At 37.4% G+C, this 13402-nt stretch overlaps 1 protein-coding gene across 1 annotated transcript; it reads left to right on the top strand.

Annotated features, from left to right (window-relative positions):
- Nucleotides 1-369: 369 nt before the first annotated feature.
- LOC109401655 (BSD domain-containing protein 1-A) lies at nt 370-13174 on the top strand. The gene is made up of 4 exons (XM_019674228.3): nt 370-603; nt 735-1322; nt 11468-11619; nt 11678-13174. Exons 1-4 carry the CDS (start codon nt 590-592, stop codon nt 12169-12171), a joined length of 1248 nt encoding a protein of 415 aa, XP_019529773.3. The 5' UTR covers nt 370-589; the 3' UTR covers nt 12172-13174.
- Nucleotides 13175-13402: the final 228 nt, after the last annotated feature.

Here is a 13402-nt window from a genome sequence, read left to right as displayed (position 1 = left end):
GGTTGTCATCTGGAGGGCAGTCGATATACGTAGTCGACATAAAGATCCGTCAGTGCGGTTGAGGGCTGGGGGGTTTCTTTTGTTGACAAACTCTCTATTTGGGTTCGTGGTGTGTGGCGGAACGTCTGGCTGGAGTGGGGCCAGAGTTTTGTCTTTTCCTTCTATCGTGGTGGGTAGCTCACCATCAGCCAGCTAGTAGAGTGTAGTAGCAAAATAATCCAGTTCTTGCTGTGTTTCACAATCCATACAGTGTTGATTGTGTGCGTGTTTACCTACTGGACGTGAATGATCTAAGCTTGCAAAGAAAATAGTGAAAAATAAGTTCAATAATTAATTTGTAATTTTGTAATTTGTAATTTTATTAAAAACGATAACCTGCCAGTATACACTTTAAATGAGGTCAAGGAAACTTAATGCGTTAAAATTGTGTAAAAATGTGCTACTGATGTGAATCCTAAGAGATTGAGGGCAGTACTATCGAGAAGAGCTGAAGAAACTGCTGCCGAGGACAGGGAAGAGTGTGAATTCCTGCGTCTGAGCCCTGGGTAGATAACTTTCATTTGCAGCTGCCTGTGAAAAGTGTGTCGATATGGCAGACAAAAGGTGAGAAATTTTCATCCTACTTTGTGTTCTCTGTTTTTTTCTCTGCTGTGTTTGTGCTCTGTTGCTTTTGTTGGGGTCGATAAAAATGATAACGAATTACACCTTTTGCGCGTCTGTTTATTTGTGTTCAGTTCGACTGGCGACAAAAGTCCGGAAAAGGAGGCCACCAGTCCAACCGGAAGTGCCTCTGGATCCGGTGGCAGCTGGTGGGGCTCCTGGCTGGATACGGCCAAATCTAAATCGGCCTCAGTGCTGGAAGCGGTCAAAAATGATCTGACCGAGTTGACGACGGCTGTGAAGACTGAGGCCACAAGCGCCACGGAGGCCCTCGGAAGGAGTCTCAGCTTGAACGAACCAGATTCCACGGTAGGAGCGATGAAGAAAAGCTTCAGTTCGTTTCTAGGGCAGGTCACGGAAGCATTGGTGCCCACACTGGACGAGGAGGAGGAAGGGGAGGATGTCCTAATCACGCACGAAGGGACGGAAGGGCTCAACGGTTTCTATAAACACCTGGCCGAACTGCAATCTATGGAGGGCACATATTTGGAGGAACCGTCCGATGAACTGAGTGAGAAATACAAACGCTGGATGGAGGTAGTCGAACAGGAACAGTTTACGGAGCCTCGGTTGGCTCGGCATTTGGCCAGCAGCACCATTCTGAACGAACAGTATACTGCACTGGTGCCCAGCAAGGTGGCTCATATGGACTTTTGGAAAAGGTAAGACTAGTTTGCAAAGAATTCCTTTTTAGATTACGAGCGAATATTATTTGATACTTAATTAATTTGGGTTTCATCCACGGTTCGTTAGTGGTTCTTTAACCCCTCCCTCTCCCCTTCGCGAAGTTTTAAAAGAACGCCCAACCAGAGAATCTCTGGTTGTCTACTACCTGAAAAACCGGGAATTCTCAGGAAATTGTATTTAACAGGAAAAAAACCTGGAATGTTCAGGGAAATTTTGCATCGATAAAAAAAAATAAAACATTGGGTCGTAGCGAAATTGATTACTTGTAGATCTACTCAGAAATAAAGCCTGTATCCGCAATAATTGGGACACAGAAATACGACTATAATAGATACTGCAATAGATACATTAAAATTGCTCAAATTTGGCCTGATAACATTTTAAGATGTGATCATTCCACCTGTAAAATTTATGAGAATCGGTGCAGCACTTTTTGTTGTAGCAACGAAAAAGAAGAACGCGCGCAATAGAATTTTGTACAGTCCCTAGTTTATCTTGTCAGCACTGTAACTTTTGAATTTGATAAAGGAAATGGCTGAAATTTTGAACCTTAACTTCTTAATTTCTTACATAGGCAAAATTTCAAGTTATGCACTATCAACAATTTTATAGTCGAAACATATATTGGGACGGATCGTAATTTTCGCCCCTCAGGCAGCAATAAGACAGCACCCCATATTGTTTCGATTGTGCTGTTGAAAGTACTACCGTCAAACGGGGTGGCTTGCAACACTTTTCAGCTTCAACTAACAAAAAATGTTGATTAAACTCAACTTTAAAATTCAAACTATTTATAAAAGTTTTAATAGCCGGCCCCTCTATAAAATAGAGTGAACAAGTTATAGATTGATTTATTTTTTCATGTTGAGAAAGCCAAATGACGTCGTTTTTTATACTAGACGTCGTGCGGGGTGACTTGCAACACCCACTGTAAATCCCTTTTTAAACACGCAGATATTAATTTTTAGTTTCAAGCATATTTGATAAGTATTCTTGCTACTATTGTGATATTGTTTGGGCTGACATACTTATTTTTACATTTGTTTTTACATAGGAAATTGAATTGTGAATTTTTATATGGAAATATTGGGTTAAAAAACACCAAGTTACTAATTGTTAATTTAACATAAGTTTAAATGTATTTTTCAGTTCATATGATGATCCTGAAGACTTTAGCTGGTGAATTCAGTAACAAATTTTGAAAACGACGTATAATCAATGCTACACCATTGATTATACGTCGTTTTCAAAATTTGTTACTGAATTATTAGTTAAACAACAATATTTTGTTTTTCTGGACTTTGAATTGTTAAGAAAATGAGTGTTGCAAGTCACCCCGTCTAGGTACAATATTTCAAAACATATGAATATAACAAAGATATTGTAATATTTTTATAAAGTAAAATGAAAATTCATATAGCTCATTATGTATAGAATCCGGATGTAGAATATTATTTTTGGGAAATTTTGTTTTCATTCCTTTGCAGGTAACGATTCGAGGCTCACATTTCTGTTACTTTTTTAGACTAATGTTAAATTTATGAATATTTTGTTGAAACTATTTTCATAAAAGTTAAAATCGTGGCTACTACTCAGATAGTATGTGCACTAGGCCTGTCCACCTTTTCAAAAATGTTCTCTGATTCTCAAGTCCACCCCCATATTTTGATTGGCATACTAAAAGAAGTAACTGGTCAAAATTTCAGCCAAATCCATTGAAATTAAGAGGTGCATCAAATCAATTTTGTGTTTTTCGACTATTTTTGAACTTCAAAAAATCATAACTACACTAAAACTAGTCAAAACTTAATTCTTTTGGCAGAAATTGAAAGCTATACTTGTTTGCTACAACTTCTCCGAACAACGTTTGCCAATAAAATTGAAGGAAACACGTGTAATTATCACATTTGTGATCAGAAAAACCTTAAAAAGTAGATTTTTTGATAGATTTTGTTCTGGAACACCCTAATTTACGTAATAAGTTGGATTTTTCAATACGGCATCATATTCTCCAATGTTTTTTGGTTATTTGCTTCTTTGAAACCAATTCTCTACTGCCGGTGGACGCATAATTGTCCCATGTGCAAAAACAGACAATCGAGAAAATCGCGTCCAAAGTTCAAAAAAGTAAAATGCCTCAACTATGAAGCATAAGTGCTGAATCGTGTTATAATATCGACCAATTTTGAATTTGAGCACTAATTTTTGTTTTAGAGCGATTTTATTGTTCCATAGGATTTGCAATGAAACGTGACGCTTATGCGTCCACTTTTTAGAATGTGACAAATCGGCGTTGCATTTTTTCGACAATTTTCGGAACAAACTAACTGTTTTTATTTCCCTATATGATAGTACACTATGAATCATGTTCATAAGCTGCAAAATCTCAATATTGCCAAAAATGCACATGGGACAGATATGCTTCCACCGGCAGTCTAGGAGTTGAGCAAAAAATATTAAAATTCGGGAAAGCCAAATGTGACCTAAAAACTAGCTTTTTGGAGGCAATCACGCTGTGGCGCGAAATTGTACTGAACGTAGTAGCTTTGCTTCCTTGTAGTTTGCCTTGGCTACCCCCTACCGCGGGTAATAACAAACAAGCGTGATGACAGGTGTTGGCTATCATATCAGTGCTGACACGATGCCACTTTTTGCGCGCCAAAGCGTGATTGCACCCGAAAAGCTAGTTTTCAGGCCACATTTGGCTTTCATGAATTTTAGTAATTTTTGCTCAACTTCTACAGCATTGGTGTCAAAGAAGCAAATAACCAAAAAACATTGGAGAATATGATGCCGTTTTGAAAAATCCAACTTATTACGTAAATTAGGGCGTTCCATAACAAAATCTATCAAAAAATCAACTTTTTAGGGTTTTTCTGATCACAAATGTGATAATTACACATGTTTCCTTCAATTTTATTGGCAAACGTTGTTCGGAGAAGTTGCAGCAAACAAGTATAGCTTTCAATTTCTGCCAAAAGAATTAAGTTTTGACAAGTTTTAGTGTAGTTATGATTTTTTGAAGTTCAAAAATAGTCGAAAAACACAAAATTGATTTGATGCACCTCTTAATTTCAATGGGTTTGGCTGAAATTTTGACCAGTTACTTCTTTTAGTATGCCTATCAAAATATGGGGGTGGACTTGAGAATCAGAGAACATTTTTGAAAAGGTGGACAGGCCTAATGTGCACTTCATAGTTCAACTGAGTTTTGGTATGTAAACGTCTGATTTTTATGTTTTGTTGATAAACATAGACAGAATACATCAAGTGTTGCAAGTCACCCCGTTTGACGGTAAGCTGATGATTGTTTTTGGTGTAGAATCATGCCCTGAGTTCGAAAACGCGAAGGAAAAAAAATACAGTAGAGCGGAAATTTTTTCGACTTCCCATACAAGGTTGATGATTTGAAATCGATTTTTGTTTTATTTTTAAGCAAAGTCGCTTACTACACACATCTCGTTATCCGTAATCAATGCTCCGATTGAGCTGAATTTTTTACTGTAACTGGCCTACATATGATATGTTAAATAAACGTTGAGAAAGAATTTTTAAATTTTTTTTTCTTGAAAAAAAAAATACATTTCTTCATATAATTTTGGAAATTTTGCTAAAATTTAAGGAGATTGTCTTTAAGGACTTGCCAATATCTTGAATTTTATCAATCTGACTCAAAACCTGTATTCAGATGATCGAATGGTATTATATTCAGCTTTTAATTTATGGAAAAAGATTTAAAATTGGTTGAACAAAACCCAAAATATTTGAATTTTATTAAATTCCATATTTTAAAAAGTTGTAAAACTCGATATTGAGCTAAAATTCAAAAACTGTTCTACTTTAATTTTTTTGAAGCACGGTTTCGAAATCAGCGCTAAATTATGCTTCAAAAATTTTGGTCGTTGACAGAAGTTCACGACTTTCTTTTTATTTTGTAAACTAGTGTAATCTTCCAGGTTTCCGGAGTTCCAATCGATTTCTTCTTGAATATGTATTTATGGGGATCCAGAATTTCTCTAGAAGTTTTCCCAGTATTGGTCCCAGAGTTCCCGTGGATTTATCCCGAAATCTATACAAGATTTTCTCTCGGGATATACCGCAGATGTTGTGTGTTGCGGAACTTCTCTTGGGATCCTTCTTGACGGAGTTATCCTAGGATTTCTACTAAAGCTCCTCCAAGGGTTTCAAGACGTTTTTCATGAATTTTCTGCAGGAATTCCAGCCGGGTTTTCTTCTGAGGTTTCCCCTGTAATTTCTTAAAGACATTTCCGATAGCTTTTTTTTTTCTAGAAATTCTTGAATTTCTACAGAAGTTTCAGCTGGTCTATTTCCCCAGAGATTTCTCTTAGAAGATTCCTTCCGGTGTTGATCCTAAGATGTTTCTCGGAGTTTTTCCGAATTTATCCTGGCCTTTCTCCTACGATTTTTTTGGAGAGTCTTCTGGGATGTCAGCAGGAGTTACTGCTGATAGGGTATTGGTTCCCTTTAAGCATGTGGTTCCCATTTTCATCCTACGAAAAACAAAGGGTTGAAGCGTTGTTTATTTTGTTTCTTATTTTTGTATGTTTTTGCTAGAAGAACGCATGAAAACAAAAAGAACGGAATCAATCGGTGCCGTAATCGCTTGTTTTAGAATAGGATGAATATGGGAGCTTAAGATTACTGATGGCCCACATATCCTATTTCTCATGGAGATCGTCCCGTGATTTTTTTTCGGATATTTTTCAAGGCTTTTCCTTGTAGTTGATTATCTAATTTCGTGCAGTTATTGTTATTTTCTTACAGACTTTCTCAAGATCATTCCCAGAGCTCTTTCCGAGATTCTGGATGCTTTTTGGGATTTCTTTAAGGCTTAAATAGCCATCATTTAGTCATCAGCAATCATCAATTATTCAGAAGCAGTTTTCTTGCTAGAAATTCAAAAACCGTAAATGAAAATTATTTCACTGCTATTCAGATGCTGAGTAGAGTACAGTGATAAATTTTCATTATCACTGGTTGTGATTTCAGCTTAAAAACTGCTTTTGATTTTCTGGTAAAGGATGAAGGTTTGTTTCCTCTAAAAAATTACTTTCGCAAAATTTGACCGGAATTCCTTCAGATATTTCTCCAGGAATTTCTTACGGAAAATTTCGTAAGTTACCCCAGGGGATAATCTGAGAAAAAATCTTCGAAAAAATTCTCTCAGATTATCCCCTGGGGTAACTTACGAAATTTTCCGTAAGAAATTCCTGGAGAAATATCTGAAGGAATTCCGGTCAAATTTTGCGAAATAAATCCTGAGAGAAACTGGGACATCTCGAATAAAAGCTCTGGGACTAATCCAGGCCCGGATTAAGGATTGTGGGGGCCCGGGGCCCGAGGGAATGTGGAGGCCCCTCGGAGAGATGACCAAAAATGTTTTGCCCCCCCTTAGATCCGGCCCTGGACTAATCCCAGGAGGAAACATTAAGGAAAGGAGGAGCACTGAAACCATTTAAAAGGAATACCGGGAGAAACTGCGTGAGAAAACCCGCAAGAAATATCAACGAGAAATATCTGAAAACTGTCTCTAAGGACTGTTCAATTTATAAAACGGACAACTTTATAAGGCTATAAAAAGAAGACGCGTAGTTCAAATTTAACCACCCTTGCTTCGTTGTTCAGTACATCATCTGTCATTACAATGATCATTTTTGAATCGAATAAAAAGAGTTTTATTTTATAGAAAATCGGCCAGGTGTTAAATAAGGTGAATTTTTCGATTGCTGAAAATTGAAAATATATATTAAATTACTGTTCACATATGGTATATCGTTTTTAATACTTGAAAAGTATGTGCCATGCGGCAGCAGCATGAGCAATAAACATTCTGGCAAAATTTAAACTCAATCGGGAAATTAAGTGTTGAGATATTAAAGTCTCAAGTAAGATTCGATTTTTTCAATAAAATTCAATTGTAAAGCAAAAAGTGCATGAAAATATTAAATAATCAATTTTTTAATGCATCCAGTCGAAAGTGGGAATAATGTGGTTTTAAATGCAGAAAACTGCTTCTTAATAGCATTGCTGGTTTGGTTACTGTGCGCTATTGCAGACACAGTAATCAAAACGGGTTCGTTCTTTGAAGGTTCTTACAAATAACAATGCAACCTAATGCAAATTTTGCATAACGATAATGTTGGAAATGAAAACTTTGCATCCGATTATTATTAAATGAGGTGTACAATAACATAGGACCAACTTTGCTGAAAAAAAAATAATAACAAGATTCGCTAGAGTCGAAAATCTGCATCAATGGAGCAAAAAGTAGGACATTTTTTAATATGGCCATCTTTATGGATAAAATTTTTGATGAAAAATGCAATTAAAAGTATTTTTTTCTTCTGTATCATTCAGAGAGCAATATTCTACTACTCTGGACAATTTTTTAGCCGAATCCATGATGTTATTGCAGCACAGGACTTAAATGAACATTTTTTCATAATTTCTATGAAAATAAGGCAACTCACCATATCAAGCCGGAGACTGCTTGGTGCATTATTACTGACCAACTTTTAAGCTTTACCTTTAGTAGAATAGTATAAGATTCCAATACATTGAAAACTTTATGAAAATGTGCATATTAAGTATGTGGAAAGTTATGTCGAATTTTGAGAAATGGGTTTTTAATGATGTTTTACGAAAACCGCTTCAGTTACACAATAAAGTACATTTTGCTTAATGTTATATTTTTCCTACATTTGAGAATAGCTATAGAAAGTTATGTAAAAAACTGATAACGATTTTATAGAAAAATAAAAAAGATATCGCACAAGCAAGTTGTCCGTTTTATAAATTGAACAGTCCTTAGATGAAAACCCTGGAAGAACTTCTGTAAAAATCCCTAGTTAAACTGTTGGAAAACTATCCCGAAACCACTAAGAGAAATTCCTGAAAGAACTTTGGAAAATTTTTGAAAAGGAATAGTTCCGATTTTACAAATAAAATGTAGTGACCAATGATAGTTTACTTACGTTTATTGGTGTACTTATTCCTATGTTGTTAATCCTAAGGTTCTGTTGTATATGTGTTGGTGGTGTGGAAGAGTATCCCGCGGCGGCTGCACATCAAACGATCCTGTCCGGACAGATGGGAAAAAGACCACCGGCACACTGCCGGCTTAATCAGATTTTTCCACCTACTCGGGAGTCGGGATTGAAGTGCAGTATTAGTTTCACAACGAAAGAAATCTTCGGGAGGATATATGGAACTTCCATGTTCACTAGGATCTTACCGATCTCGAAGAATTATAAGGCCCACTTCCAGCTAGCCATCAGGCGCAGTATCAGAGCCATCACAAATTACTACGCTGTCGGTCAGACTTGCCTAACGCGACTCCTACTGTTGGTTCTAATGATGCACAAAACTATACGGTCTGATTGACTTTCAACTGATAACTCATCAGTTCATCGCTTCCTACAGGCATAATATCAGTTTTTTTCAGTTTCGATCGGGTATTATCTGAGTGAGTTACAATCAATTAGAACTAATTTGAAATCGGCCTTCGTGATGCACGAGAGATGGATGTTAATCTCATATTAGAGAATGAGTGTGGTAAAAAGTAAGGGTTCCTGGTACTATAGAGCCTTGATTTTATGGGGTCGTTTTGGGTGTGGTAAAAGTACATGTTTGGTGGGGTCAGATGGATGTTTTCACAAAATATAAGCAGCTTGTGCCCAGCGGGGCATACTTCTGAGGCATGCGGCGCGATTGATCGACAATTAACAACGACCAATCCGAAGTAAATGTTCTGTTGTTACCTGTTGTATAAGTGTGATGATTTGACAACGACAGCATTAACCAAAACTTTTGTGTTGATTGGCGTGGCTGAGAGCACCATACAGCTCATTATGCGCGGGCAATGATTACTTATCACAGCTGAGGTAGAATCTAGAAGATCAGTTAACAACCTCTTGATATACTTGAAAAAAAAACTGGAAATATTCCTAAAAGAAAAGCCTATGATTACTTTAAGAAAATACTGCGAGAAACTGCAAAGAAACAGGAATTCCGGGACGGGAGAATTTGAAAGAAAAATAATGGGTAGAATTTCCAAATCACAACATTACTACACTACCAGCATAGAGTGCAAACATCCATGTTCATATTTAAAACTGTGTATGGAATTTAGCCGTCATATAGTATGTGGATTGAACTCATGAATGTTTGTTGGGTCGTATGAATAAAAACCTGGTAGTAAAAATTTATATAGAAATTTCGCTATAAGGATTTTTCCAGAAATCCTGTCAGGGCTTCTTTCTGAAACTTCTTTAGAAATACCTCCTGGAATGTCTACCAGGATTTCTTATAAAATTCCTTCCGCATGTTTGACGCTATTTTTTCTTGGTATTCCTTTTAATTTTTTTCCGGAAAGGTATACTTCCGGATTCCTTCCAGGATTCCTGAATTCCAACCGATTTCTCATGGAGTTTTTCACAGGCATACTATTTCTTCCCGGAGTTCCACCAGTGTTTTGTTCAAATTAATCTTCCTAGGATTTCTACCAGAATTTATCCCGAATAGTCTATAAGAATTTCTGTCGGGATAAATCGTAGAATTTCTTTCGGCATTCCTCATGAAAATTTCAAATGATTCCTTCCGGTGTTCCTCTTGGGACTTCCCCAGAATTTCTTTCGGACTTGCTAAAGGAGTTATTCCTGGGGTTTCTACTAAAGTTCCTCCAAGGCAGGGTTTCTGAAGGAGTTTTCACGAATTTGCTGCAAGAGTTCTTCAAAAGATTTCTTTCATTTTTTTCCTGTAATATCTTCAAACAATTGCTTTAGGCTTTCTTCAAGATGTTTTTTCTGGTCTCCAGGAATTTCTCAAGTTTTAGCGAGGTAATAATTTCCTGAGATTTCTCTCGGAGTATCTCCTGGAACTTCTTTCAGAAGATTCCTTCCGATGTTGGTCATGAGATGTCTCTCAGAGTTTTTCTTAATTTACCCTGGACTTTCTCCTAAGATTTTTTTCCCGAGTGCCTTCTGGGATTTCCACAGGAATTATTGCTATTTCTCATTGAATTCTTCTCTTGCATTCTTTCAGAGCCAGGCTGTTCCTTGTAGCCAGGCTTGTCCGCACTCAGCGCATGAAAATTCTGCTCTTTTGATTTACATCCTCTAAACCATCGTATTTATTCAATCTTCCTAATTTACCTGATAGAAGGGTGTTGAAATATCCTAAATGTCATTTCGAACTGTCAAAAAACCGCACCGCAGTGCCACACTGTGCGCGCAAAGAGAATTTCACCCGGGTGAATTCACCCCAGTGAATTTCTCTTTGCACGCTCAGTGCGACACTACGGTGCGATTTTTTTACAGTTCAAAATGACATTTAGGATATGTCAACATCCTTCTATCAGGTAAAATAGAAAGATTGCATAAATAAGAAGGTTTTGGTGGTGTAAATCAAAAGAGCAGAATTTTCATGCGCTCAGTGCGGACAAGCCTGCTTGTAGCTGTACCGGATTTCTTGCAGTGATCCAGAGATTTTTTTACAATATTCTCTGCATTATTCCCAAAATTCTTCTCGGAATCTTTACCAGAAATTGTCCCAAGATGCTGGATACTCCTTTAGAGATTTCTCCCAAACTTATTACAGGGATGCTTCTACGGGTTATCCTCGGAATGTCTCCTGCGATAACTAACGAAATACCTTATAGGAAAGTCTTGGAGAAATATTCGAGGGAATTCAAATAAAATTTTGCGAGAAACTCGGCAAAGTGTTATTGAAGAAATTTCGACAGGAACTTCAGGAAAAACCTGAGAAAAATGAGTCATCTCGAAAAAAGTTCTAGGTAATAGTTATCCCGAGAAGAAATATTAAGGACATCCAAGGAGGAATTCTGAAAACCTCATGGAATCCTGAAAACAGCTACGGACGAAGTTCCGCGAGGAAAACATGAGAAATATCGGAAAACTATTGGTAAAAATTCCGACATAAACTATTGGATAGCTATCCCGGGAAACCACTAAGTTTCCTTAGAACTAAGAACCTTAGAAGGAAAACAACAAGTTTATTTATTTATTTATTTATTTAAAATAGCGTTATAAATACCACCCTACGATGCCCATATCTAACATTTTTTCTCATTCATTTCAAGGTATTTATTCAAGAAAGCATTATTGGAAGATGCCATCGCTAACGCCGAAATGGCAGAAAAGAAAGCAAAGGCGGCAATCGTTTCCAATGAAACAGTAGCTCCCAATAAAGTAATTGTTCAGACAGATCAACCCAAGCGGACAATTGAAGAAGGTTTGTGTCACATTAACCTTTGCTTCGCTTTAAGATTTACGCTTGTTTCAATTTGTAGAACTCATGCCAGACGACATCACATGGGCCGAAGTGCCAGAATTTGACGCGTCCAATTTGGAACTGTCGGAGGAGGAACAGGCTCGCCTTCTCGAAGAGTACGAACAGGAAATCAAGGAACGCGAAAAGGCCATCGGCAGTGGCCGTATGGACCCCGTCGACGAAGCGCTCCTCATCCAGTCGGACATCGAAACAACTCCACAGAAGAAGCCAGCCGCCGGCGAAAAGTCGACCGCAACGAGTGGCAGCAGCAGTAAGAGCTCACCAGCAACGAAGAAACCACAAAGTGCTAATAACAGTAGAAACACGAACCAAAAAACGGTCAAACCAGCCGGCAAATCAAACGCTCCCGGCAACAACAAGCAAAAAACTCCAGCAACAAAGCAGCAAAAGTCACAGAGTAATCTGAAGATGGAAAAGAATCATTTCAACAAGGACGACGTTTCGTCGTCAAATTCGGACGAAAGCTGGGAGAAGGAATTTGACCTGGAATGAAATATCTTACTCTCTACTACTACCTTCTACTAGTTTGTTTAGGATACTTTTTCCCCCGGTAAGACTACCCTTTCTCACATTAGGAAGCATACTATTTTCTAATGTACTATGGCCGTTACATTGTGATGTACATTTGATGAAAAGACCATTCGGTGGCATTTGAATGTGGTGCAAGTCGCGAGAAAAAGAAAAGAAAGCTGATTTTTGTAAATTTTTAAACAAAGCTGCATGTCTTTAATCCAAATTGAGATGTTAATTATTATTAGTAGAAACAAGTGTAATAGAACTATTCGTCTTTTGATTTTATACATTCTATATACATATTCATATATCTATTATACTTTAACCCATTCTATAGTGCAGAATCATAAGAAAATTGTCATGCAACGCAGAAGAATTTGTAGATTTACCACTACAAAAATTTTACACTGTGGTCCAATACGTGAATGTTAGAGGAAAGATTTATTTTTTGCTCCTACTGTTTTAGAGATTAGAAACTGAGTAAGTTCCTAATCATTTTTTCTCTACATTTCTAAGTTTTTCCTACTAGCCTGGAAGTTGAAATTGTTCTCGATGTTCTTACCAAAATCCTGTAATGTATTATTTATCATGAGACTCTTCTTGTCCTTACTTCCATTGTTGCCCTCGAAGTGTTCCCTTCCTTCTAAACTCGCTTATTGGATCATGGTGCACTAGTTTACGATGGAATGTAGGTACTGCTGCGATAGAAGGCCCCCCGCCCACAGGGGATGCCCAATGGGAATGTTTTGTCTGAGATATAAGTGTAGTTCGATTTTAGTATACAGACCTGCAGACGTGCAGCAATGAGTCTGCTTTTTTTTCTGCGTAGAAAAGGCAAATTGAAGAAATTTGTGGTACATGCACCTCCTTTAACGATAGTCCAACAAATGGCGGAGATAAGGAAGCAACCGCTATCATTATTGTACTATGTAAGAAAAATATGAACGATTATGAGAAATATTTTACTACTAATCAAATGAAACCCTGTTTGCGTTGGCAATTATTTGGCCGTATCCGAAACATCCTAATTTGATCCGCCTTCCGATCGTTACATATGTGTTACTGGAAGCCGCTGCAGAGAAGCTTCAACGAACTTACCAAAGCTATCTTTACACGTACGAGTAGGTTGACATTTGCTCTGGATCATACCGAGACAGTTCTTGGTGCCATACATATGACGAAGATTTTTGAGCACAGCTTGACCATCAGT

The sequence above is a fragment of the Aedes albopictus genome, chromosome 3 (assembly GCF_035046485.1).
Source record: "Aedes albopictus strain Foshan chromosome 3, AalbF5, whole genome shotgun sequence".
NCBI classification, from domain to species: Eukaryota; Metazoa; Arthropoda; class Insecta; order Diptera; family Culicidae; genus Aedes; species Aedes albopictus.
This window is presented reverse-complemented; position numbering and strand designations above follow the sequence as displayed.